Below are 26,353 nucleotides of genomic sequence, written 5' to 3'. Positions count from 1 at the left end.
CAGATGACACCACCCTTGTGGCGAAGGAGAAAAGGTATTGAAAGCAAAGAACTAAAGAGCCTCTTGATGAAAGTGAAAGAGGAGTGAAAAAGTTGGCTTAAAACTCAACATTCAGAAAACTAAAATCATGGCATCTGGTCCCATCACTTCATGGCAAACAGATGGGGAAACAGTGGAAACAGTGACAGACTTTCTTTGTTTGAGCTCCAAAATAACTGCAGATGGTGACTGCAGCCATGAAATTAAAAGATGCTTGTTCCTTGGAAGAAAAGTTATGACCAACCTAGACAGTATATTAAAAAGCAGAGCCATTACTTTGCCAACAAAGGCCTATTTAGTCAAAGTTATGGTTTTTCCAGGAGTCATGTATGGATCTGAGAGTTGGACCTTAAAGAAACCTGAGCCCCAAAGAATTGATGCTTCTGAACTGTGGTGTTGGAGAAGACTCTTGAGAGTCCCTTGGACTGCAAGGAGATCCAGTCCATCCTAAAAGAAATCAGTTCTGAATATTCATTGGAAGAACTGATGTTGAAGCTGAAACTCCAATACTTTGGCCACCTGATGCCAAGAACTGACTTATTGGAAAAGACCCTGATGGCGGGAAAGATTGAAGGTAGGAGGAGAAAGGGACAATAGAGGATGAGATGGTTGGAAGGCATCACCGACTCGATGGACATGAGTTTGAGTAAGCTCCGGAGTTACTGATAGACAGGGAAGCCTGGCATGCTGCAGTCCATGGGGTCGCAAAGTTTCAGACATGACTGAGCAACTGAACTGACTGAAGTCCATTGCATCAGTGAGGTGATTCCTCTTTAGTAAAATTTCTATTTTACTAATGAGGAATTTGAGGCACAGAAATAAAGAATATGCTCAAAGCACAGTTAATAAGATTTAAGCCCAGGCACCCTGGCTCTAGAATCTGTGCTCCAAACTATGCTATACAAATAATAAGGTTATTTTGCTCACTTTAAGTCACTGACATTGTTGTACTCAAGTGTTTGCACTCTCCAGAATACAGACAACCTTTGTAATCCTAGCTTTTGACAATGACTACATTTTTTGGTTGTAGATTATTTAAACCCACAATAATTTTAAAGCAATGCAATAGCTTTCTGATGAAAATCTGTATTGTATGTCAATACAATGTAAACTGCTAAGATGTACACAAGTTATTTTAGGCCATGATAAATCAACATTAACTTAATATGTTCAAATTTTCAGAAATGATACTACAAGAAGTAAAAATACCAAATGTCTGTAAAAAGAAAAAAATCATTGCAGACATTTTCAAAGATTGGTATTTATATTATACCTGTCAAGACATTCCATTCCATACTTAACTTTGTAGAAATATACAGGAGCAGAACAAAGAAAAGAAATTAGCTTGCCTTATGATATTTAAATATTTTAGTCCACTTCACTAGTCACATGTTATGATTCTTATGATTCAGAGACATGGCTACACTCCTCTCCAACTATTACAGGTATATTTCCCATAATGCTCTTTGACATATCGCATCTAACGTAAGCATTAGATACAAACTCATTCACTTTGTGAAAACTGCTATCATCCATAACATTCTCTCCATGGAAAAAAAAGGATATTACTCCAGCTAACTGACTAATACATATTTAATATAATATTTATCACTTTATATTTCATATTAAATACTCCATTTTTGAAAACTGACTCTCATGTTACATAAATTATGTACCTACACCAATGTAAGCTGCTTAATTCTATAAGAAAAATCATCTTAAATGCTAATATTTCAGTATGTTTTAAAGAGGTACCAGAATAAGAGATAATTCATTTTTTCTTATAAGAAGACATTCCAGATAGGTAAAATTAAAAAATATATATATATTAAAACATACTAAGAATAGAAGCAAATGACAAACTACTAAATTATACTTTGTCATATTTAATTGCAATAGACAGAGGAAAAAATTAATATCATTTTTAATACTTAGAAAAATGGTCATTCCACATGTAGCCTCATAGCTTTTAAGTGCTGCTAAGAACCGCAGTCTTAGAAAGCCAAACAAAATGATTGGCATGTTTCAAAACTCAATGAAACAATCAACAAAATCACACAAAGGTTTATACTTAACTAAATATTATAGAGATTTAAGTAAAATAGAGGATTTAGCAATGAAGCAATTTCACAAATTTCACTTTTTCTTTGAAGTCTTATTTCCAAAGAACCATATTCATTTGTGTCTTTTAAGGGAAAAAAAAGATGCATGCAGACTTAATCCTTCAGCCACCCCTGTTTAGAAGAGAGGTGGTATTCACCAAGGCACTTCCAGAAAGACATACAAACATCATCTTGCATGACTGCTGATTTGGAAGTTCTAAAGTGAACTGGCAACCCAGAATACCTGTACACCCAGCACTTCATCAGGAAGAACAATAGTCTTGAGCTTACTACTCAGCAATATTTATCCAAAGACAGCGTTATTTTATATATACGAGGGGAGGTAGAATGTGTTTGGGGGCAGTTTCCAGAAAATATTAATAATATTTATTCATCTTATTAGTAGTTAAGTGTTATAATAACAATGTTGTAGTGAAAATACTGGTTAATAATTAATAAATGGTTAATTGATATTAATATTAATATCAATGCATAGCTAAGTATTGATAAATAGTAAACTAAAGATTATTCTTCCTGACAGATATCCAGCATATAGATATCCTAGATTATGAATACTATTTCTTTTATCTAATCTTCTACATTATTCTATAGAATATAAATATTCTATTCAATTCTATCTTTGGATTAAACTAGATCAATAGAGAGTAAAATACCTAAACAACACTATCTGAGGTCCCAGATTGTTGTTCTGGCTAAACTGTACTTTGTTATTAAGTCACAAACTCTTCTTTAAGGACATAAAATATTAACTACTCTCTGTTTTAAAAACTGATATATAACTTAATAAACTCTCTCTTTTTAGTTAGGATTCATCACCCTACACAGTATCATTATTCGAAAACGTATCATCTCTTAAGAGACTTAATCTTCTGGAATCTGTAGTCACATAACTCATTGTCTACCCTTCATTCCATTAGCTACAAAAAAACAAACCTGTGGTTTACCTTTGGCAAATAAAAAGTGCATGCATTTCATGGCATGCACTGGTACATTTTTAAGCTTTCTGCCAATGTTATCTTATATACTTTCTCTTTAGGATTTCCTTGATTAAACATTTCTTGTTTTGTTATTATGCATTTACTTACATAAGATGCCATAAAAAATTGTGGAACAAGGTAAAATAAAACAAGGCCTTTGGAAAAACAATAAAAATATTTATTAACGCTAAAGCATGTTTCTTTTTTTTTTATTCTAAAGTAGCAACCAATGATGGAGAAGGAAATGGCAACCCACTCCAGTATTCCTGCCTGGGAAACCCCATAGACAGAGGAGCCTGAGGTCGCAAAAGAGTCAGACATGACTTAGTAACTAACAACAACAACCAACCAATGAAGTCACGTATGAAGATTAACCAATACATGAAATTAACACTTAATAGACATTATGAAAAATTTTAATGAAATTCTACAATTAAAACTCTACCCCAATAAAGTATAAGTAAGTTTTTGCTATGCAAATGCAAACATGAAGCAGTTCCCTTCAAAGGAAAAATGGCTTGTTTCAATAATTATTATTCAATAATAATATCTTACATTTATAATTCACTTGATAGGATTATTTTCAAGTAAAATCTATTTTCATTTTTACATTTTAATGAAGTTTATTGTGTTAATATTAGAAATAACTTTTTTTAAGACTAAAATTGGTCAGTTTTAAAGGATGCTACAAAATGTGAGCTGTAATATATCAAAGAAATAATCTGGGAAAATGAGATAGATTTATAGTATACATATATGAAGTATACTGGGAAAGTATTTTACTTTATTTTGAAGGAATATGTAAAATACCAGATAAACAGTGAAGCTTTATATAATATAAACATTTATGTGGACATCTGTTTTCATAACTTCTGGGTAAGTACCTAGGAATAGTAAAAGTATTATTATATATAGAAATGACGGGGAATCAAATGTGCATACTTACCCTTCTCCTCCCATTCTTGTTATTTTTAGGCGAAAATCCACAGAATTCAGACTGGGAGGCTTCCATTTCAAAATATCATCACATCGACCAGGTTTGTATTTCTAAAGTGATGGCAATGAGGATAATAGTATAAGAAGCTAAAGATTATACATCTGATATACTAAATATAATAACAATTACTTTTTATTAAACAAAATCACTTTTGCTATAATCTTTGTTATCATCAACTGATGAGTAAAGAGTTAGATGGGAAGATCCCCTGGAGAAGGGCATGGTAATCCACTCCAGTATTCTTGCCTGGAGAATTCCATGGACAGAGGAGCTTGGCGGGCTAAAGTCCATAGGGTCACAAAGAGTAAAGCGACTTAGCATGCACACATGGTATTCGTTAGATATTCAACATCTTACGGATAGCCTTTCTCTCTTCCCTGCCAAAACACATAGATACTTGTTCATGAAACTTTTGAAAAATAATGACACATAGATACTTGTTTGTGAAAGTTTTGAAAAAATAATGAAACCTATTGTTCCCTACAATTCACTACAACTTAAAGGAAGTTTGGTCATTTAAAAATAATTGTGCCTATTTAGTTCTTTGGTCCACTTTTTGATTGGGTTGTTCATTTTTCTGCTATTGAGCCTCATGAGCTGTTTGTATATCTTAGAGATTAATTCTTTGTCAGTTGTTTCATTTGCTATTATTTTCTTCCATCCTGAAGGCTGCCTTTTTTACCTTGCTTACAGTTTCCTTCGTTGTGCAAAAGTTTTTACATTTAATTAGGTCCCACTTGTTTATTTTTGTGTTTATTTCCATTACTCCAGTAGGTGGGTCATAGAGGATCTTGCTGTAATTTATGTCAGAGTGTTCTGCCTATGTTTTCCTCTAAGAGTTTTATAGTTTCTGGTCTTACATTTAGATCTTTAATCTATATGAATTTACTTTTGTGCGTGGTGTTAGAAAGTGTTCTAGTTTCATTTTTTTACATGTGGTTGACCAGTTTCCCCAGCACCACTTGTTAAAGAGGTTGTCTTTTCTCCATTGTATATTTTTGCCTACTTTGTCAAAGATAAGGTGTCCATAGGTACATGGATTTATCTCTGGGCTATTTTGTTTCATTGATCTATATTTCTGTCTCTGTGCCAGTACCATACTTCCTTGATGACTGTAGTTTTGTAGTATAGTCTGAAGTCAGGTAGGTTGATTCCTCCAATTCCATTCTTCTTTCTTAAGATTGCTTTGGCTATTCAAGGTTTGTGGGGTTCCCATACAAATTGTGAAATTATTTGTTCTAGCTCTGTGAAAAATACCACTGGTAGCTTGATAGGGATTGCACTGAATCTATAGATGGCTTCGGGCAGTATACTCATTTTCACTATATTGATTCTTCCAATCCATGAACATGGTATATTTCTCCATTTATTTGTGTCATCTTTCATTTCTTTCGTCAGTGTTTTATAGTTTTCTATATATAGGTCTTTTGTTTCTTTAGGTAGATTTATTCCTAAGTATTTTATTCTTTTCATGGCAATAGTGAATGGGATTGCTTTCTCTGTTTTTTCACTGTTAGTGTATAGGAATGCAAGGGATTTCTGTATATTAATTTTATATCCTATAATTTTACTATACTCATTAACTAGCTCTAGTAATTTTCTGGTGGTATCCTTAGGGTTATGCCCATCTCTTTAAAAATTTTCCACAGTTTATTCTGATCCACACAGTCAAAGGCTTTGGCATAGTCAATAAAGCAGAAGTAGATGTTTTTCTGGAACTCTCTTCCTTTTTCCATGATCCAGCGGATGCTGGCAATTTGATCTCTGGTTCCTCTGCCTTTTCTAAAATCAGCTTGAACATCTGGAAGTTCGTGGTTCATGTACTGCTGAAGCCTGACTTGGAGAATTTTGAGCATTACTTTACTAGCATGTGAGATGAGTGCAATTGTGCAGTAGTTTGAGCATTCTTTGGCATTGCCTTTCTTTGGGATTGGAATGAAAACTGACCTTTTCCAGTCCTGTGGCCACTGCTGAGTTTTCCAAATTTGCTGGCATATTGAGTGCAGCACTTTCACAGCATCATTTTTCAGGATTTGAAACAGCTCCACTGGAATTCCATCACCTCCACTAGCTTTGTTCATAGTGATGCTTTCTAAGGCCCACTTGACTTCACATTCCAGGATGTCTGGCTCTAGGTGAGTGATCACACCATTGTGATTATCTGGGTCATGAAGATCTTTTTTGTACAGTTCTTCTGTGTATTCTTGCCACCTCTTCTCAATATCTTCTGCTTCTATTAGGTCCATATCATTTCTGTCCTTTATCGAGCCCATCTTTGCATGAAATGTTCCCTTAGTATCTTTAATTTTCTTGAAGACATCTCTAGTCTTTCCCATTCTGTTGTTTCCCTCTATTTCTTTGCATTGATCGCTGAGGAAGGCTTTCTTATCTCCCCCTTGCTATTCTTTGGAACTCTGCATTCAGATGCTTATATCTTTCCCTTTCTCGTTTGCTTTTCGCTTCTCTTTTCACACCTATTTGTAAGGCCTCCTCAGACAGCCATTTTGCTTTTTTGCATTTCTTTTCCATGGGGATGGTCTTGATCCCTGTCTCCTGTACAATGTCACGAACCTCCGTCCATAGTTCATCAGGCACTCTGTCTATCAGATCTAGTCCCTTAAATCTATTTCTCACTTCCACTGTATAATCATAAGGGATTTGATTTAGCTGTAACATATGAGAGATCAATTTCCTCTGCACCTACCACAAACTAGGTATTGCTGGTCTTTTTAATTCTAAAATTTTCATTCTAAAGTATGTCTCATAATTCTGATTTGCATTTCTCTAATGACAAAAGATGCTGAAGATCTTTTAAGTTGCTTATTGGCTGCTATCTATGTATCTTCTTTGGTGAGGTACCTGTTCAAAATTTTACCCTTGTTTTTACTGGGTTATCTCCCTATAATGGACCTGTAAGAGTTGTTTATATTATATATTCTGGATAAATAGCCTTGTTTGGATAGATGTTCTGCAAGTATTTTCTACCAGTTTTTATCTTGCCTTTTCATTTTCTTAATAAAATATATTTCTTTTGAATATATTTTAATGAACTCAAAATCATCTATTTTTTTCCAGCTTTACTGAGGTATGATTGAGAAATACAAAATTTAAGGTCTACAACATAGTGTTTTGATATATGTATACACTGTGAAATGATTACCACAATCAAGCTAATAAACATATCCATCATCTCACAGTTACTTCTTTGTGTGTAACCATTTAAGATTTATTCCCTCAGGAAATTCCAAGTATATTTTATTGTTAACCACAGGTACCATGCTATATATTAGGTCTCTAGAACTTACTCATCTTATAACTGAAAGTTTCTACCCTTTGATTAATATCTCTGTTCATCCTCTACCCACTGCTTCTGGTAACCACCATTCCACACTCTGACTTGACTTTTTTGTTTGTTTTAAAGATTCCATATATAGTGAGAGCTTATTTCACTTAGCATAATGTACTCCAGGTTCATCCATGTTGTCACAACTGGCTGAAGTTCCTTCTTTCTTAAGGCTGAATAATACTCCATTGTACATGTATACCATTATTTTCTTTATTCATTCATCCTCTGACAGACAAGTTATTTCCACATCTTGGCTACTTTGAATATTGCTGCAGTAAAGATGGAAATGCAAGTACCTCTTCAGGATGTTGATTTTCTTTCTTTTGAATACATATCCAAAGGTGGAACTGCTAAATGACATGGCAGCTCTATTATTAATTTTTTGAGGAAACTCCATGCTATTTTTCATAAGAGCTATATCAATTTACATTTCTACCAACAGTGCAGAAGGGTTCCCTTCCTCCACTTTCTCACTAGCATGTTGTCTTTTCACTTTTTGATAATGGCCACCCTAACTGGTGTTAGGTAATATACCAGTGTGCTTTTGACTTGCATTTACCTGATGATTAGTGATGCTGAGCATCTTTTCAAAATTATCAACTTTAAACTTTTAAAATGTGTGCTTTTTGTGCCCTTTTTAAGGAACCTTTGCTTATCCTAAGGTTACTGAAATTTTCCACTACATTTTCTTAAAGAGGTTTTATTGTTTTCTTATTTTTATGATCCATTTGAGGTTAATTTATTTATGTGGTGTGAAATAAGGGACTGTTCACTATTTGACAGATGGATATCAAAGTGATACAGCACCATTTGTTAAAAGACTATCCTTCCCTCACTGAACTGCCCTGGCATCTTTGCCAAAAAGAAATTGCTTATGGATACAGATGTATTTCGATTCTTGCTAACCTGTTGCATTGATAAGTACGCCTTTCTTTCTGCTTACACCATACTGTCTTGATTTCTATAGCTCTATATTAAGTATTAAAACAAGAGTACACAGGTCCTCAAAGTTTGTTCTTCTTTTTCCAAAGTCTCTTAGCTAATGTAGATTTGTATTTCCACATATATTTTAAAATTACCTGGTCAATCTCAATGAAAATAACTTTATTAGGATTTTAAGCAAGAATACAGTAAATCAACAGGTCAGTTAAGGGGGGAAAATCTTAACAATACTGAATCTTTCGATTCACAAATACTGCCAATCTCTTTAGTTATGACTTCTAAATTTCTCTCAGTAGTGTTTTGTAGTTTTTGGTATACAGGTCTTGCACAATTTTTGTTAAATTTATTCCTTTTAAAGTAATATTTTGGTGGTATTGTCAATACAAAAGATCAGTTGTTTCTATACAACAGCAGTGAACAATCTAAGAAGGAAACTAAGAAATCAATTCCATTTACATAAAAAAAAAAACAAAAACCTAGGACAAGTCAACATGGCAGCATTATTCAAAATTGCCAAAAGGTGGAAACAACCTAGGTTTCCATCAACATTAAAACAGACAAAGTGCACTATATACATACAATGGAATATCACTCAGTAACAAAATAAGAAAGAATTTCTGATACATGCTAAAAAATGAATGAATCTCAAAAACCATGCTAAATGAATAAGCCAGACACAAAAGGACAAAAATTGCATGATTCTACCTACATGAAATATCCAGACAAAGGACTGAGTGAATACCACAGGAGAGCTAGCAGGCAGCAGACCAGCCCATCCCCCACCAGAAGCAGGGAGGCGACAGCCAGAGCAGGAGGGAGAGGGTAAAACTCGGCCCCAGAGACAGCATCCTCTACCAAACTGTGAGCAGGCTCCCAGTTGCTAACCAAGTCTTCCTGGGATCCTGGACGGTTGACATCTGCCAGGAGGTTCGCAGCCAGAAATCAGCTCCCCAGAGGAGACACAGGGCACACCTGAGACAGTGTTCCCGCTGCACACCCAGGAAACCGAGCAGCTGGGACCAGGGAGGTGATAAGACACACCGCACCTGGGGAGAGTGCGCTCACCAAACACCTGGTTGCCTGAGCTGCTCCGACCTGGGAAGGGCACAACATGCAGGCCCAACCGCCTCTGCGCTTTGTGGAGTACCTGAGAACCTGAACCTGAGCAGCTTAGACCTGGGAAGTGCACTCAACCCAGGGCCCGCTTTGTTTGCAGTGTTCCTCCCTCCCCGCAGCAAAACTGAACAAGTGAGCCTAAATAAATGACCACCTTCGCCCCCTTGTGTCAGGGCAGAAGTTAGATACTGAAGAGACTTGCAAACAGAGGAAGCCAAAATAAAGAAGAGGAAAAGGCTTTGGAAGTGACAGCTGCAACAGATTAAAACCCTGTAGTTAGCACTGGCTACACTGGAAGGGACCTATAGACCTTGAGTAGAAGTATAAGCTGGGACAAGGAACTATCTAAAACTGAACTGACCCCACACTGCCCTCAACAGCTCCAGAGAAATTCCTAGACATATTTTATTATCATTTTTAAATTGTTTAAAATTTTTATGTTCTTTATTTCTCCTTTAATTTTCATATTTAAAACCTATTACCTTGCAAAAAAAGACTATTTTTAAAGGAAATTTCATATCTTTTTTTATAACTTTTGAGATTTTGTTTTTTAATATTGTATTTTTGAGAGTCTAACCTCTATTCTAGATTTTTAATCTTTGCTTTTTGGTATTTGTTATCAATTCTGTACCTTTAAGACTCCAAACTTCAGTAGCCCTTTTCACTTAGGAGTGTGATTATTGGCTTGATTGCTCTCTCCCCTTTTGACTCTCCTTTTTCTCCCCCAGGTCACCTCTATCCCCTCCCTCCCCCTTCACTTCTCTACTTAACTCGCGAATCTCAAATCTGAATCTCTTTGGGTATTCCAGGCTGTGGAGAACACTTAGGGAACTGATTACAAGTTATATTGGTCTCTTTCCTTTTGACTCCCCCTCCTCTCCTCCTGGTCACCTCTATCTCCTTCCTCCCTCTTCTCTGTGGAACTCCGTGAACCTCTCTGAGTGTTCCAGACTGTGGAGAGCAAATAGGGACTTGATTACTGGCTAGACCGCTCTCTCCCCTTTTGATTCCCCTTCTTCTCATAGTCGCCTCTATCTCCCTCCTCCTTCTTCTCTTCTCCATGTAACTCTGTGAATCTCTCTGGGTGTCCCCCACTGTGGAAAATCTTTTCACCATTAACCTAGATGTTTTATCATCAGTGCTGCATGGATGGAGAAGTCTTGAGGCTACTGTAAGAATAAGACTGAAAGCCAGAGGCAGGAGGCTTAAATCCAAAACTTGAGAACAGAAAACTCCTGATTCCAGGGAACATTAATCAACAAGAGCTCATTCAAAAGCCTCCATACCTACACTGAAACTGTGCTCCACCCAAGATCCAAAAAGTTTCAGAGCAAGACATACCAAGCTAATTCTCCAACAATGCAGGAACATAACACTGAGGACAAAATTACAGGCAGCCAAAAGTCACACCAAATCTACAGACACCTCAAAACTCACTAGTGGACTTTTCATTGCACTTCAGAGAGAAGAGATCCAGCTCCACCCACCAGAACACCAATGCAAGCTTCCCTAACCAGGAAACCTTGACAAAAAACTCATCCACCCCATCCACAGGGAGGAACCTCCACAATAAAGAGGAACCACAAACTTCCAGCATACAGAAAGGCCACCCCAAACACATCAATCTACACAAGATGAAAAGGCAGAGAAATATTTAGCAGGTAAAGAAACATGATAAAAGCCCACCAAAGCAAACAAAAGAGGAGATAGAGAGTCTACCTGAAAAAGAATTCAGAATAATGATAGCAAAAATGATCCAAAATCTTGAAAACATAATGGAATTACAGATAAACGGTCTGGAGACAAGGATTGAGAAGATGCGAGGAAAGTTTAACAAGGACCTAGAAGAAATAAAAAAGAGTCAATCAATAATAAATAACGCAATAACTGAGATCAAAAGCACTCCCTAGGGAACCAACAGTAGAATAACTGAAGCAGAAGATAGGATAAGTGAGGTGGAAGACAGAATGGTGGAAATAAATGAAGCAGAGAGGAAACAAGAAAAAGAATCAAAAGAAATGAGGACAACCTCAAAGACCTCTGGGACAATGTTAAATGCCCCAATATTTCAATCATAGGAGTCCCAAAAGAAGAAGACAAAAAGAAAGGCCATGAGAAAATATTTGAGGAGGTTAATAGTTGAAAACTTCCCTAAAATGGGGAAGGAAATAGCCACCCAAGTCCAAGAAACCCAGAGAGTCCCAAACAGGATAAACCCAAAGCAAAACACCCCAAGAAACATGTTAATCAAATTAACAAAGATCAAACACAAAGAACAAATATTAAAAGCAGCAAGAGAAAAACAAGTAACTTGCAAAGGGATCCCCATAAGGATAACAGCTGATCTTTCAATAGAAACTCTTCAGGTAAGAAGGGAATGGCAGGATATACTTAAAGTGATGAAAGAGAAAAACCTACAACCCAGATTACTATACCCAGCAAGGAGCTCATTCAAATATGAAGGATATATCAAAAGCTTTACAGACAAGCAAAAGCTGAGAGAATTCAGCACCACCAAACCAGCTCTTCAACAAATGCTAAAGGATCTTCTCTAGGCAGGAAACACAGAAAAGGTTTATTAACTCGAACCCAAAACAACAAAGTAAATGGCAATAGGATCATTCTTATCAATAATTACCTTAAATGTAAATGGAATGAATGCTCCAACCAAAAGACAAAGACTGGCTGAATGGATACAAAAACAAGGCCCCTATATATGCTGTCTACAAGAGACCCACCTCAAAACAAGGAACACATACAGACTGAAAGTGAAGGGCTGGAAAAAGATATTCCACACAAACAGAGACCAAAAGAAAGCAGGAGTAGCAATACTCATATCAGACAAAATAGACTTTGAAGTAAAGGCCGTGAAAAGAGACAAAGAAGGATACTACATAATGATCAAAGGATCACTCCAAGAAGAAGATATAACAATTATAAATATATATGCACCCAACATAGGACCACTGCAATATGTAAGGCAAATACTAACAAGTATGAAAGGGGAAATTAACAATAACACAATAATAGTGGGAGACTTTAATACCCCACTCACACCTATGGATAGATCAACTAAACAGAAAATTAGCAAGGAAACACAAACTTTAAATGATACAATGGACCAGTTAGACCTAGTTGACATCTATAGGACATTTCACCCTAAAACAAGGAATTGCACCTTTTTCTCAAGTGTACAGGGAGCCTTCCCTAGGACAGATCACATCCTGGGCCATAAATCTAGCCTTGGTAAATTCAAAAAATTGAAATCATCTCAAGCATCCTTTCTGATCACAATGTGGTAAGATTAGATGTCAACTACAGGAAAAAAACTATTAAAAATACAAACATATGGAGGCTAAACAACATACTTCTGGATAAACAATAAATCACAGAAGAAATCAAAAAAGAAATCAAAATATGCATAGAAACGAATGAAAATGAAAACACAACCCAAAACCTATGGAATTCAGTAAAAGCGGTGCTAAGGGGAAGGTTCACAGCAATACAAGCTTACCTTAAGAAACAGGAGAGAGATCAAATAAATAACCTAACTCTACACCTAAAGCAACTAGAAAAAGAAGAAATGAAGGACCCCAGGGTTAGCAGAAGGAAAGAAATCATAAAAATTAGGGCAGAAATAAATGCAAAAGAAACAAAGGAGACCACAGCCAAAATCAACAAAGCTAAAAGCTGTTTTTTTGAGAAGATAAATAAAATAGACAAATCATTAGCAAGACTCATTAAAAAAAGGCAGGGGGGGAATCAAATCAACAAAATTAGAAATGAAAATGAAGAAATCAGAATAGACAACACAGAAATACAAAGGATCATAAAAGACTACTACTATCAGCAGCTTTATGCCAATAAAATGGTCAACTTGGAAGAAATGGAAAAATTCTTAGAAAAGTGTAACTTTCCAAAACTGAAACAGGAAGAAATAGAAAATCTTAACAGACCCATCACAAGCAAAGGAATCGAAACTGTAATCAGAAACCTTCCAACAAACAAAAGCCCAGGACCAGATGGCTTCACAGCTGAATTCTATCAAAAATTTAGAGAAGAGCTAACACCTATCCTACTCAGACTCTTCCAGAAAACTGCAAAGGAAGGTAAACTTCCAAACTGATTCTATGAGGGCAACATCACCCTAATATCAAGATCAGATAAAGATGCCACAGAAAAAGAAAACTATAGGCCAATATCACTGATGAACAAAGATGCAAAAAATCCTTAACAAAATTCTAGCAAACAGAATCCAACAAAATATTAAAAAGATCATACAGCATGACCAAGTGGGCTTTATCCCAGGGATGCATGGATTCTCCAATATTCACAAATCAATCAATATGATACACTAACAATGTGATACATTAACAAATTGAAAGATAAAAGCCGTATGATTATCTCAATAGATGCAGAGAAAGCCTTTGACAAAATTCAACATCCATTTATGATAAAAACCCTCTGGAAAGCAGGCATAGAAGGAACATATCTCAACATAATAAAAGCCATATATGATAAACCCACAGCAAACATTATCCTCAGTGGTGAAAAATTGAAAGCATTTCCTTTAAAGTCAGGAACAAGACAAGGGTGCCCACTCTCACCACTACTATTCAACATAGTTTTGGGAGTTTTAGCCATAGCAATCAGAAAAGAAAAAGAAATAAAAGGAATCCATACTGGAAAAGAAGAAGTAAAACTCACTGTTTGCAGATGACATGATCCTCTACATAGAGAACCCTAAAGACACCACCAGAACACTACTAGAGCTAATAAATGAATATAGTAAAGTTACAGGATATAAAATTAACACACAGAAATCCCTTGCATTCCTATATACTAACAATGAGAAACCAGAAAGAGAAATCAAGGAAACAATTCCATTCACCATTGCAACGAAAAGAATAAAATACTTAGGAGTAAATCTACCTAAAGAAACAAAAGACCTATATATAGAAAACTATAAAACACTGATGAAAAAACTCAAAAATGACAGAAACAGATGGAGAAATATACCATGTTCATCGATTGAAAGAATCAATATAGTGGAAATGAGTATGCTACTCAAAGCAATCATTCAATGCAATCCCTATTAAGCTACCAAAGGTATTTTTCAGAAAACTAGAACAAGTAATTTCACAATTTGTATGGAAATACAAAAAACCTCGAATTGCCAAAGCAATCTTGGGAAAGAAGAATGGAACTGGAGGAATCAACCTGCCTGACTTCAGGCTATACAACAAATCAACAGTCATCAAGACAGTATGGTACTGGCACAAAGACAGAAATACAGATCAATGGAACAAAACAGAAAGCCCAGAGATAAATCCACTCACCTATGGACACCTTATCTTTGACAAAGGAGGCAAGACTATACAATGGAGAAAAGACACTCTCTTTAACAAGTGGTGCTGGGAGAACTGGTCAACCACTTGTAAAAGAATGAAACTAGAACACTTTCTAACACCATACACAAAAATAAACTCAAGATGGATCAAAGATCTAAACGTAAGACCAGAAACTATAAAGCTCCTAGAGGAAAACATAGGCAAAGCATTCTCTGATGTAAATCATAGCAGGATCCCCAATGACCCACCTCTCAGAGTAATGGAATTAAAAGCAAAAATAAATGAATGGGACCTAATTAAACTTAAAAGCTTTTGTACAATAAAGGAAACTATAAGCAAGGTGAGAAGACAGCCTTCAGAATGGGAGAAAATAATAGCAAACAAAGCAACTGACAAAGAATTAATCTCAAAAATGTACAAGCAGCTCCTAGAGCTCAATTCCAGAAAAATAAATGACCCAATCAAAAAATGGGCCAAAAACTAAACAGACATTTATCCAAGGAAAACATACAGATGGCTAACAAACACATGAAAAGATGCTCAACATCACTCATTATCAGAGAAATGCAAATCAAAACCACAATGAGGTACCATCTCATGCCGGTCAGAATGGCTGCGATCCAAAAGTCTACAAGCAGTAAATGCTGGAGAGGGTGTGGAGAAAGGGAACCCTCTTACACTGTTGGTGGGAATGCAAACTAGTACAGCCACTATGGAGAACAGTGTGGAGATTCCTTAAAAAACTGGAAACAGAACTGCCATATGACCCAGCAATCCCACTGCTGGCATACACACCAAGGAAACCAGAATTGAAAGAGACACATATACCGCAATGTTCATCGCAGCACTGTTTACAACAGCCAGGACATGGAAGCAACCTAGATGTCCACTGGCAGATGAATGGATAAAGAAGCTGTGGTACATATACACAATGGAATATTACTCAGCTATTAAAAAGAATGCATTTGAATCCATCTAATGAGGTGGATGAAACTGGAGGCTATTATACAGAGCGAAGTAAGTCAGAAAGAAAAACACCAATACAGTATATCAGCACATATAAGCAGAATTTAGAAAGATGGTAACAATGACCCTATATGTGAGACAGCGAAAGAGACACAGATGAAAAGAACAGACTTTTGGATTCTGTGGGAGAATGCTGGGGTCCAGCCCCCACAGGATCCAGGGGAACCTGAAGGAAAAACGGTGTCAGCAGATGATTTAGAGAGAGATAAGGAAAGAATATTGTAGATAAGAAAATAGAGGAGTGAAAGAGGCTGATATTCCTTGGTTTATATAGAAACCCAATAAAACTTTGAGACAAGTTTGCCCTGTTTAAGGAGGCCATAGGTGCCTTCTCGGTCTCCCGAGAGAGTAAAGACGCAGAACATCTTTCCGTTCAGGTGTTAGAAACCTGGGCAGATAAGTGAACGCAGGGAGCCTCTATGCTCCAAGGGATCAGCCTGGAAAAGAGAGTAAGAAAGAAAAAAAAGAAAAACACGGGGTGACCAAGCTTTTTTAAGCAAGGTCCACTGTTTTTATTTTTAAAAGGGTCTTTTATACCTTTACTTGTACATAGAGGGAAATGAAAGATGCAAAGTCATATAGAGTCAGCCCAAACATTATATCTGTTTTGTCTTTATCGAAACCAGGATTTTTCTGCAAACCTTTTTTATAAACAATATTGTGTATATTATCTTTTGTTCTTGGAGGCCTGTGAACATTTTATGACCCTCTTTTGATAAAGGCTTTTTAACCAGAAAACTTATTTTTTTTGAAATGTTTTTTTTTATATTTCTAATCTATGTCAGCCTCAAAAAGTATTAAACAGAGTTACATTTTTATGAAGCAAAGGTGCAGTGATTTACAAGAAAGAACCAATTAGCTCAAAAGTCTGATGTGGTTAAATTTAAGGCTATACTTATCTTTTTTACATTCTAACTATGTTAACTAATGCACTCCCAGGTGCAGAGTGGGTAAGAGATATGGGAACTTAGCAACAAGCATTGGCCAAATAATGAAATCCTACATTAACACTACTCTAATAACTTTTAACTCTTTGAAAGGCTCTATGTTTTAGGCTTTTCATGCCTCTCACAGTTGGGAGGATATAAATAATCATATGCGTAGCTGCAAGAGTCTGGATATACCTGCCAAGCAAGCTATAATGCTAACAGAGGGGTTTGATTTGAAATATTTCTCTCATGTCCAGGAGACTTATTAGCTACAGCCCTAAGTTGATTTTTTCCAGAGAAAGGTGGTCAGGAATAGACCCCTGTTGATGTCAGAGGAGTTGGTGAAAGTCATGAAATAGTAAAACAGACAGATTCTGGTTTTGGGGTAGATGCTCGAGAAAGCCTAGGGAGCCCGTTGAGTTCTGAAGCCTTGCTTAACAGTTCTCTTCCACATGACCTTGTCATGGGTGGGATCTCCCGTGGTGGCTCCCGGCAGGAGAAGGCGAGGGTGGGATGATTTGAGAGAACAGCATTAAAACATGTATATTATCATATGTGAAACAGATCGCCAGTCCAGGTTCAATGCATGAGAGAGGGTGCTCAGAGCTGGTGCACTGGGATGACGCTGAGGGATGGGATGGGGAGGGTGGTGGAGGAAGGGTCAGGATGGGGAACACATGTACACTCATGGCTGATTCATGTCAATGTACGGCAAAAAACACTACAATATTGTAATTCGCCTCAAATTAAAAAAAAAAAAGAAAGAAAGAAATATCCACAGTAGGCAAATTCACAGGGAGAGGAAGTAGATCTGAGGCACCAGGAGTAGTGGGTGGAGGCAGTAGGGGAGGAGGGATGGATGGACTGGGCAGAAGTAGAGTTATTACATAATGGTTATAAAACTTGTTTGCAGTGATATAAAAGTTGTGGAAATGTTGAACAATACTACCCATGTAATTAAAGAGACGACAGAATAGGGGAAAAACTGTTTTAAATGTATTCTAGGAACACAGTAAAACGAAAAAATCTTTTACTTGGGAGGTTATGTACTTAAAGAGGAATGAACAATAATGAGTAATATTCACTAACACAGATTACAGCAGAAAGTAAATATGAGCAAAACACTCAGATAGAAAAATATAGACTCCCCTGAAGGAGTGGAAACTATGTCAATTCAGTGAGGCCATATTATGAGAAAGATAGGAAGGGAAAACTGCTAAGTGTTCTCACTACTAATATTTTTTAGAAATACAAGTCAAATTGAATTCTAACAGATTTTTAGAAATTTTAAAAATGCAAAAACCCTAGTCATAGGATCACTTATTTGAAACAGAAGTCCATATAATGACAAATTTAGTGTATCAAGTTTTGCTAAAGAAAGACAATCACTGGAGTTGATTGAAAAAATTATTTTTTCTCTGTAGTAAATTTAAGAACATAATACACACTATTTTCCTAAGTCTTGTATTTAAACCTGAACAAACATAAAATCAAATATATAATATTTCAGTGGAAGCTTTCATTCATTTATTTGCCCTGAGGCTCATTCATGTAACACATATCCTTCAGGATGATCACAGATGAATCTCTTTATACTTACTGAATATAAATATTTTTATAAATGTTAAAATTGCTAAATTTTCCAATTATGATCCCATTAATAAAACTAATTTTAAAAATTTAGTCTGTTTTCTAATAAAGTCTATCTGACAGAAACATTACAGACCTTTTAGTAGTAAGTGTAGTTCCCTATAGTGGTGAAGGGTAAGAAAGGATTGAGGGGCAGAAAGGAGTGTCAGCATCCCACACCATCCCCATTTACAACCTCTGCCAAGGGAATGTCATATTTACAAACCAACCATCATTTACTTCTGTTCCTTATTTATTCATATGACTAGTATGAGAACACTTAGAAACCAATACCAATCTAAGTTCTTAAATCTAGGAAATGTTAAAGCTAGGATTGTACAGCTTTAAAATATTTCTTGCTTGCTAAGTCACTTCAGTCATGTCCAACTCTTTGCAACCCTATGGACTGTAGCCCACCAGGCTCCTCTGTCCATGGGATTCTCCAGGCAAGAATACTGGAGTGGGTTGCCATACCCTTCTCCAGGAGATCTTCCCAACCCAGGAATCAAACCTGTGTCTGTCTCCTACACTGGCAGGCAGATTCTTTACCATTAGCGCCACCTGGAAAATCCCAAAATATTTTATAATGGGTACCTCACATTCAGAAAACAAAGATCATGGCATCCGGTCCCATCACTTCATGGGAAATAGATGGGGAAACAGTGGAAACAGTGTCAGAGTTTATTTTTTTGGGCTCCAAAATCACTGCAGATGGTCACTGCAGCCATGAAATTAAAAGACGCTTACTCCTTGGAAGAAAAGTTATGACCAACCTAGATAGCATATTCAAAAGCAGAGACATTACTTTGCCGACTAAGGTTCGTCTAGTCAAGGCTATGGTTTTTCCTGTGGTCATGTATGGATGTGAGAGTTGGACTGTGAAGAAGGCTGAGCACTGAAGAATTGATGCTTTTGAACTGTGGTGTTGGAGAAGACTCTTGAGAGTCCCTTGGACTGCAAGGAGATCCAACCAGTCCATTCTGAAGGAGATCAACCCTGGGATTTCTTTAGAAGGAATGATGCTAAAGCTGAAACTCCAGTACTTTGGCCACCTCATGAGAGGAGTTGACTCACTGGAAAAGACTCTGATGCTGGGAGGGATTGGGGGCAGGAGGAGAAGGGGACGACCAAGGATGAGATGGCTGGATGGCATCACGGACCCGATGGACGTGAGTCTGAGTGAACTCCGGGAGATGGTGATGAACAGGGAGGCCTGGCGTGCTGTGATTCATGGGGTCGCAAAGAGTCGGACACGACTGAGCGACTGAACTGAACTGAACTGAATAATTCTAAAAATAATTTTAACATAATGCTAATTGTAAAATAGATACTAAGGATCCTTTACATTTTTCTCTCTGGAAATCATCCAGTGGAGAATAGATATACTAGCTCTTCCATTTTTACAAAGCAATAATTCAGAAATGTTAGCCATTCTTCATCTGACTCTAACCAAACCATTTATGTTCATCTGAAATACTAGATTTGACATGACTGAGAATTTCAAAGCACTTTTATGAAAGTTAATGAAATGTCTGATAAAAATTTTTAGAAAACTATATATTTAAAACATTGCAGTTCTCAATTATTGAAAATAAATGCAAAAGCAAAACAATTTCCATGAGTAAAATGTATTTAAATGTCTATTAGAATATAAATTTTACTTCAGTAAAATCATGTCTAATCATATGCCTGCAAAACAATTAGTAAAATGCTCAATAAATACTTGATAAATAATAAAAAATAATAAAGTGAAAATTTTTAAAACTTATTTTAAAACATTAGTCTCAAGTATATTTAAATGTAGGCTTCCCTGGTGGCTCAGACTGTAAAGTATCTGCTTGCAATGCAGGAGACCCAGGTTCGATCCCTAGGTTGGGAAGAACCCCTGGAGAAGGGAATGGCTACCCACTCATCTTCTTGCCTGGAGAATTCCATGGACAGAGGAGCCTGGGAGGGCTACAATCCATGGGGTCACAAAGAGTCAGACACGACTGAAGCAACTTAGCACAAGCACATATTTAAATTTATGTTTAAACAGAATATTCTAGATTATGAAATGACAAATCACTATTCATAAAAGATTATATATATCAATAACTATTAAAACATCCTTTCAAGTTCCTCAAAATAATAAGGGAAAAGATATTATAAAATACAAGGATTTAAGTCTTTTAAAAATAAATATTTGTGAGTTATCAAACTTGAAATACAGAATCTTGCTAAATATAAACAAGGGTACAGAAACATTCTTCCAAGCCACATTTTACCAAGTGTAATGAGGGCATAAGGCATTTTAATTTCATTAAATTCACCAGCATGCATCTAGATTAAAATAATTTTCAAAGGTATATTTATTTTCATTTTAAAAAATTTATTTTAATTGGAGGCTAATTACAATATTGTAGTGGTTTTTGCCATACATTGACATGAATCAGCCATGGGTATGCATGTGTTCCCCATCCTGAACCCCCCTCCCACCTCCTTCCCCATCCCATCCCTCAGGGTTATCCCAGTGCACCAGCCCTGAGCACCCTGTCTCATGCATCGAACCTGAAACTGATACATATAATACTTAGTTCTATAGAAACAAATCTGATTTTACCAGGTGAACTGTCAAATAAAAAATTAGATAGATTATATCTGAAAGCAATTATCAATATTACCCGAGATGTCCACTATTATCTTTAAAAAAAAAAAGTAATGAAAGCAAACGTCAGGCAAACAAGTAAGATGTTTAGGAACGTGTTTACCAAATGAGAGCAGAACTTGGCTTAGAGGTAGAGGATGGCCATGTGCCAAAGAAATCCTCTAAAACTAAAATAGAGAGGAAAACAATGGAGACATAAGTGATATATCTGCTGTATAAAGCAGTGGTTCTCAATTAGAGGTTTTACCCCCCAGAGGACGTCTGGCAATGCCTACATGTTTGGTTGTCACATTGGGGAGGAAAGGGTGAGCTACTGCCATCTAGTGGGCAGAGGCCAGGGATGTTTCTAAACAACCTACAATGCATAAGGCAGCAAGCTGCCCACAACAAAGAATTATCCAACCCAAAATGTCAATTGTACCAAAGTTGAGAAACTCTGATCTAAAGGAAGCCAGCAGTAATAACAACATAGAGGACAATATATCTGGTTCTTCTTTACCTCTACTAACTTTATGATTTTAAGTAAATTCAAAGTCTGGGCTTCATCTATCTCGCTTAGAAAAATGTAACAATAACATTTTGCTTGCCTAAAGACAGCATATGTAGACCAAAGATAACCTTAAATACTTTGCAGTTTATGCTACTCTTTCCACTCGTTAAATGTGAGCAGTTTATCATAACACATATTCCAGGCCCTACACTTAAGCTAAGAAAGAGCCCTGATCTTGCCATATATTGGTTTTATTTTTGTTGTTGTTCTAGCATTTAGTTTTAAAGGAAGCAGAAAAAAATCCTCTTTGGTAATTCTACTGGGCAGAAAAGTAAAACAATTCTAGATTTAGCAACTTGGTTATATCCTTTGCCCAAGTTTCATTGAGATGCAAATATAAATACCTATTTTGCAAAATAAGACACATAAATACCCTGTATGGAGGAAAAATCCTTAACACTACCTACCTACTATGTGCCCAGTAACTCACTAGATGGGAAAGATACAAATTCTCTCAAGGAACCGAGTTCAACCACAGTGAGGCTTTTAATATAAATTCCAAGAGCATTATAGAGGTGCTCAAATGAACATAAACAAAGCTGCTGAGGAAGAACAACAGAGAAACACCAGAATCAGGGGGCAGGGGTAAAGGAAGTTTTCGCGAATAAGAAAATTGCATGAACTGAATTTTGAAGAATAATAAGGTTACAAGGAAATTCTAGGCAATGAGACTACAAGTATACCTGACTTGAGGGGAAGTTTGCTTAAGTCTTCTGAGACTAAATTATCTTGGTACTCTATGCTGTTCTTATTGATGTAGAAGGAATAGTCCATCACCTAAAAAAATATAACTCAAGACAACCACTTGGCATTTCATTTCTAAAAAGTCACAAAGTTGGTAGAGACCAGTAAGGAGAGCTATCATAGAAAGAAGCAAGGGAAGAAAACTGCATTTTCAAAAGCCTGTTGACATTTCTCATTTACTTATAAAAGTTTTCTACCTTATGGAAAGTGAAGTTGTGATTTGAGGGTGAAATTTAATATTACAGAATTCATGCAGTGTCTTGGATTATTCAGCATGGAAAAATTACTCAAAATACATTCATATTACTAATTTTACTGTCTGATTCACAAGTCTAATTAATTTCTTCTTGCTTCTTGTTTTTTTAATATGCATGCAGCAAACTCCTTTTGTTTTACAGATAAGGAAACTGATAACCAGAATAGTCCAATTTGTCAAGAAAATGCCCAAATCACAGAAATCTTTCCATTATTTAAAAAAAAAAATTATATATATAAAATCTGTCTAAAAGCAAATAATGGAAGATTGGGTTGGAAGGTCTCATGATATAAAACTGTTTCAAAAGGAACCAATTTTAAGTCAGTTGTTTTCTAATTACTTTTGCCTCTTTTTGTGTGGAGTGGTGAGTAGGAGAGACAAACAACTGGCAATGCCCTGGCTACTGGGAAGAGGGAGCTCAGACAACAAAGTAAACGTCAGCATCTCTCCCACTCAGGCACCAGTGAACCAAGAATCCCGTCCCATCTGTAGCACAGGCCCCATCTCCCAGTGCACGTTGCCCCTACTCCCTGGACCCACCAAAGTGCCTCTGCCATTCCAGCAGTCTGCACGTTTCTCACCTTGCTGCTGGGCCAAGTTTCTTCATACAGTGTAAGCCCTTTGAGGGCAGAAACCCTGCCTTTATCCATTTTTATTACTTCTTACTCAGCAATATAGTAGTCACCTAATTGACACAAGAGCCAATATATTACAAAAATTTCTCAAGATTAATTCTGCCTTAATAATCAAGACTACTGCCATCTGGTAAGTCAGCCGATTCTCACAGTGTTTCTCCTCTTCTCTGGTGGACACAAATCCGAATAAAAGTCATCTACTGATAGGGGATCAAACTCTAGATACGAGTGATATCTGCAGCATAGTCACTATTTATACATCCAGTACGTTACCCTTCTTTTTTGCTAATTTGTGCTGCATATCATTAAAACAATTATCTCTGCTCCTAGTACTGCCATGAGGAAGAGCATTTTAAGAACACAGGGAGAGACACACTCACCGAGTCAGCCAGGCTTCCCTAAGGAAGCCACACCTAATTTGGTATTCAAAGGCTGAATGGGAGTAATACAGAAAGGAAGAAATCAGTTTGTTGCAGAAGAATCAGCTGGTGTAAAGATGTACTCATTATAGTATACTTCAACTTGCACTTTTATAAAATGAACCAGTTTACTAGCAAAAAGCCCCACTGAAGTTCTCAATGAACTTTGACGAGGAAAGGAAAATTTATTCTAAATCGACAAAATGTTATGTTTTTAAGTATTTCCTCCTAAAAGTCTGAACTGCCATAAGCATATGGGATGGGGGTGTCAGTAACAAGTCCTATCCTTCTGCTGATTCCAATACATCCCAAGATTCTCAAATTAGATCACTGACAAAATATACATTAAAATATATGGCTGGACAAATTCTGAAAAGCAAAGTGCAAAATAATGTGCTACCTTTCTTGAAAAGTGGAGTGGAAATAAAAATGTATTAACAAATTTATATTTACTTACAAATACATAAAAAAACTATGTGAAGATAAGTTAAATACAACAGAAGATAACTGAGAGAGGGGAGGAGAATGAGAAGGAGACTTTCTTCTCCATATTTTTCTTACTGCATGTTAAAGTGTATTATCTGGTTAAAATTAAAAATATATCACTGTAAAACATAATTTTAAAAATATCTACCATTACTATTTCAAACTTAAACATAAATTATTTTTTAAAAGGAACTATCCTTAATTCATTGTGTTTAATATGTATCATTTACATGAAAATCGATTTTGCACTTTATATAGTTACCCTCTTGGAATTCACTGATTCATTTTTAAGTTAAGTCCTTATTTATGTTTACTTCTCCTTTTCTCTGCTACGAATATATCATCATTAGCAGTGTTTTTTTGTTGTACAGTAACATTACATATCTATATCTAGCAGAGGCTGATCACAAATTATTCACCTTTAGCTGTTTATCAACAAAATTCGATGGAAAAGCAAATGTTTTATTTATTAAGAAAGCTAGAACAATAATATTCTTCTCCTTTTTTCCTCCTTAAAAAAAAGCAAGCTAAGACTATTTTGCTGTGTTCCAAAAGTTGAAAAAGAAAAAAATAAAAATAAAAAATATCAAGGTGCATTTTCTTCCTTGGCAGTTCACTATTACAATTCTTTGGAAATTATATATTTTTCAATAAAAAATAATATATTGGGGGAAAGGCTAGAATGACACTTTTCCAGTCTGCCAGGAAACAGAGCCCTTCTTCAATTGAAGACCTATCAAAATATGCAAGCAAATGTCATGGCAACAGAAGCTCTCACCATGGTAACATCATCTCTGCTACAGAGGAAAACCACTCTAATTCGTCATGTACTTCAAGACAAGACATTAACTAATTCCAATTTTCATTTTACAATCTATCCATAACATTCAATATACCTGGCAGTAGTAAAGATTTAATAAAAACATTAATATTTCATAAGAAAGCAATATTAAAATCAAAGCTGACTCAATTTACATGCAAACTGATTAATGTGAGAAACATAAAATCAAGCTGACCCACCATACATAAAATCAAGATAGTAATGAAAACACAAAAAACAAACAAACAATTCTATCACTACTGCTTGAGAATAAATACTCTAGATTCAACACAGAAACAATTATATGTTTTATTAATCACAATATAGCTGGCAGTAAAACAAGAAAAAGTCTTTTATAATCAAAGAAAAGATTTTAAGTTTTTACTAGCATGTCTATTTTGCAATTCATTGCATATAATCCTGTTTTTATTTCATAGTGAGGGATTATTAATGGCACAAAAATTCTAATCTATAAATGTGTCTCTAGATGAAAAAAGTAAAATCAAACACAATTTTTAAATGGTTATAAATTAATCAGTTACTACTACAAATAAAAATTTACTATGCTACATGAGTTATTAAAATTCTCTTGCAAAAGCTTTAAACAAATAAGCATTATGAACTTTGTAAATTAACTTGAAAGATCTAATATCTGTCAAGTAAAAGATCTACTACCTATAGCATATTAAAGTGCCAATGGCCACCTTAAAATATTCATTTTTAGATGACAAACCGCAAAAGATTAACAATTCAAAATGTCAGTGAAATCATAAAACTGAAAACCTTATATGTAAGAGTCTAATAGAACCTATTTGGTTTATGATGTAGACTATAACCAGATGGAAAATTCAATTTGAAGATACTTCTTTTAAAAAATCATCACCTCAGCATGATCAAAGTTTGAGCCTTAACACTTGTAAACAATAGAGGTTTATATTAAACAGTTAATTTTTTCTTTGGAGAAAATACCCATTTTTCTCAAAATATTTAAATATTTTAGCAAATATACTTCAATTTGTTTAAAACACTGTTGATGAATAAAGTAATATAACTGTCACCTTTAAATAAAAATATCAGTTATTTTCACATCAGCAAAACACAGAGGGAAACAAAAAGGCAGCATGTGATAAGAGAGTAAGCTGGCTTCAAATCTAGGTATGGTCTTTAACATAAAAGCAAGAGTAAAATCGCTAGAGATAAAGGAAGAAGATCACTGTGAATGCAGCATGATAAAGACAAGAGGATGACAAAGTGGAGGCTGCAGGACCAGTTAGGATGCTGCTGCAGTGGTCCAGGCAAGAGGCAATGAATGACAAGTGAG

General features: G+C 35.8%; 1 protein-coding gene across 1 annotated transcript in view; it reads right to left on the bottom strand.

Moving 5' to 3' along the window:
- RNGTT (RNA guanylyltransferase and 5'-phosphatase) overlaps positions 1–26,353 on the bottom strand; it is a 241,443-nt gene that overhangs the window by 80,024 nt on the left and 135,066 nt on the right. The window contains exon 13 of the mRNA XM_040238814.1: positions 4,086–4,186. Within this exon, the coding sequence (XP_040094748.1) occupies positions 4,086–4,186 (101 nt within the window). The remainder of the gene's footprint in view (positions 1–4,085; positions 4,187–26,353) is intronic.

The sequence above is a fragment of the Oryx dammah genome, unplaced genomic scaffold (genome assembly GCF_014754425.2).
Source record: "Oryx dammah isolate SB20612 unplaced genomic scaffold, SCBI_Odam_1.1 HiC_scaffold_4, whole genome shotgun sequence".
NCBI lineage: Eukaryota > Metazoa > Chordata > Mammalia > Artiodactyla > Bovidae > Oryx > Oryx dammah.
The sequence above is the reverse complement of the archived record's forward strand: the minus strand, read 5'-3'. Positions and strand labels throughout refer to the sequence as shown.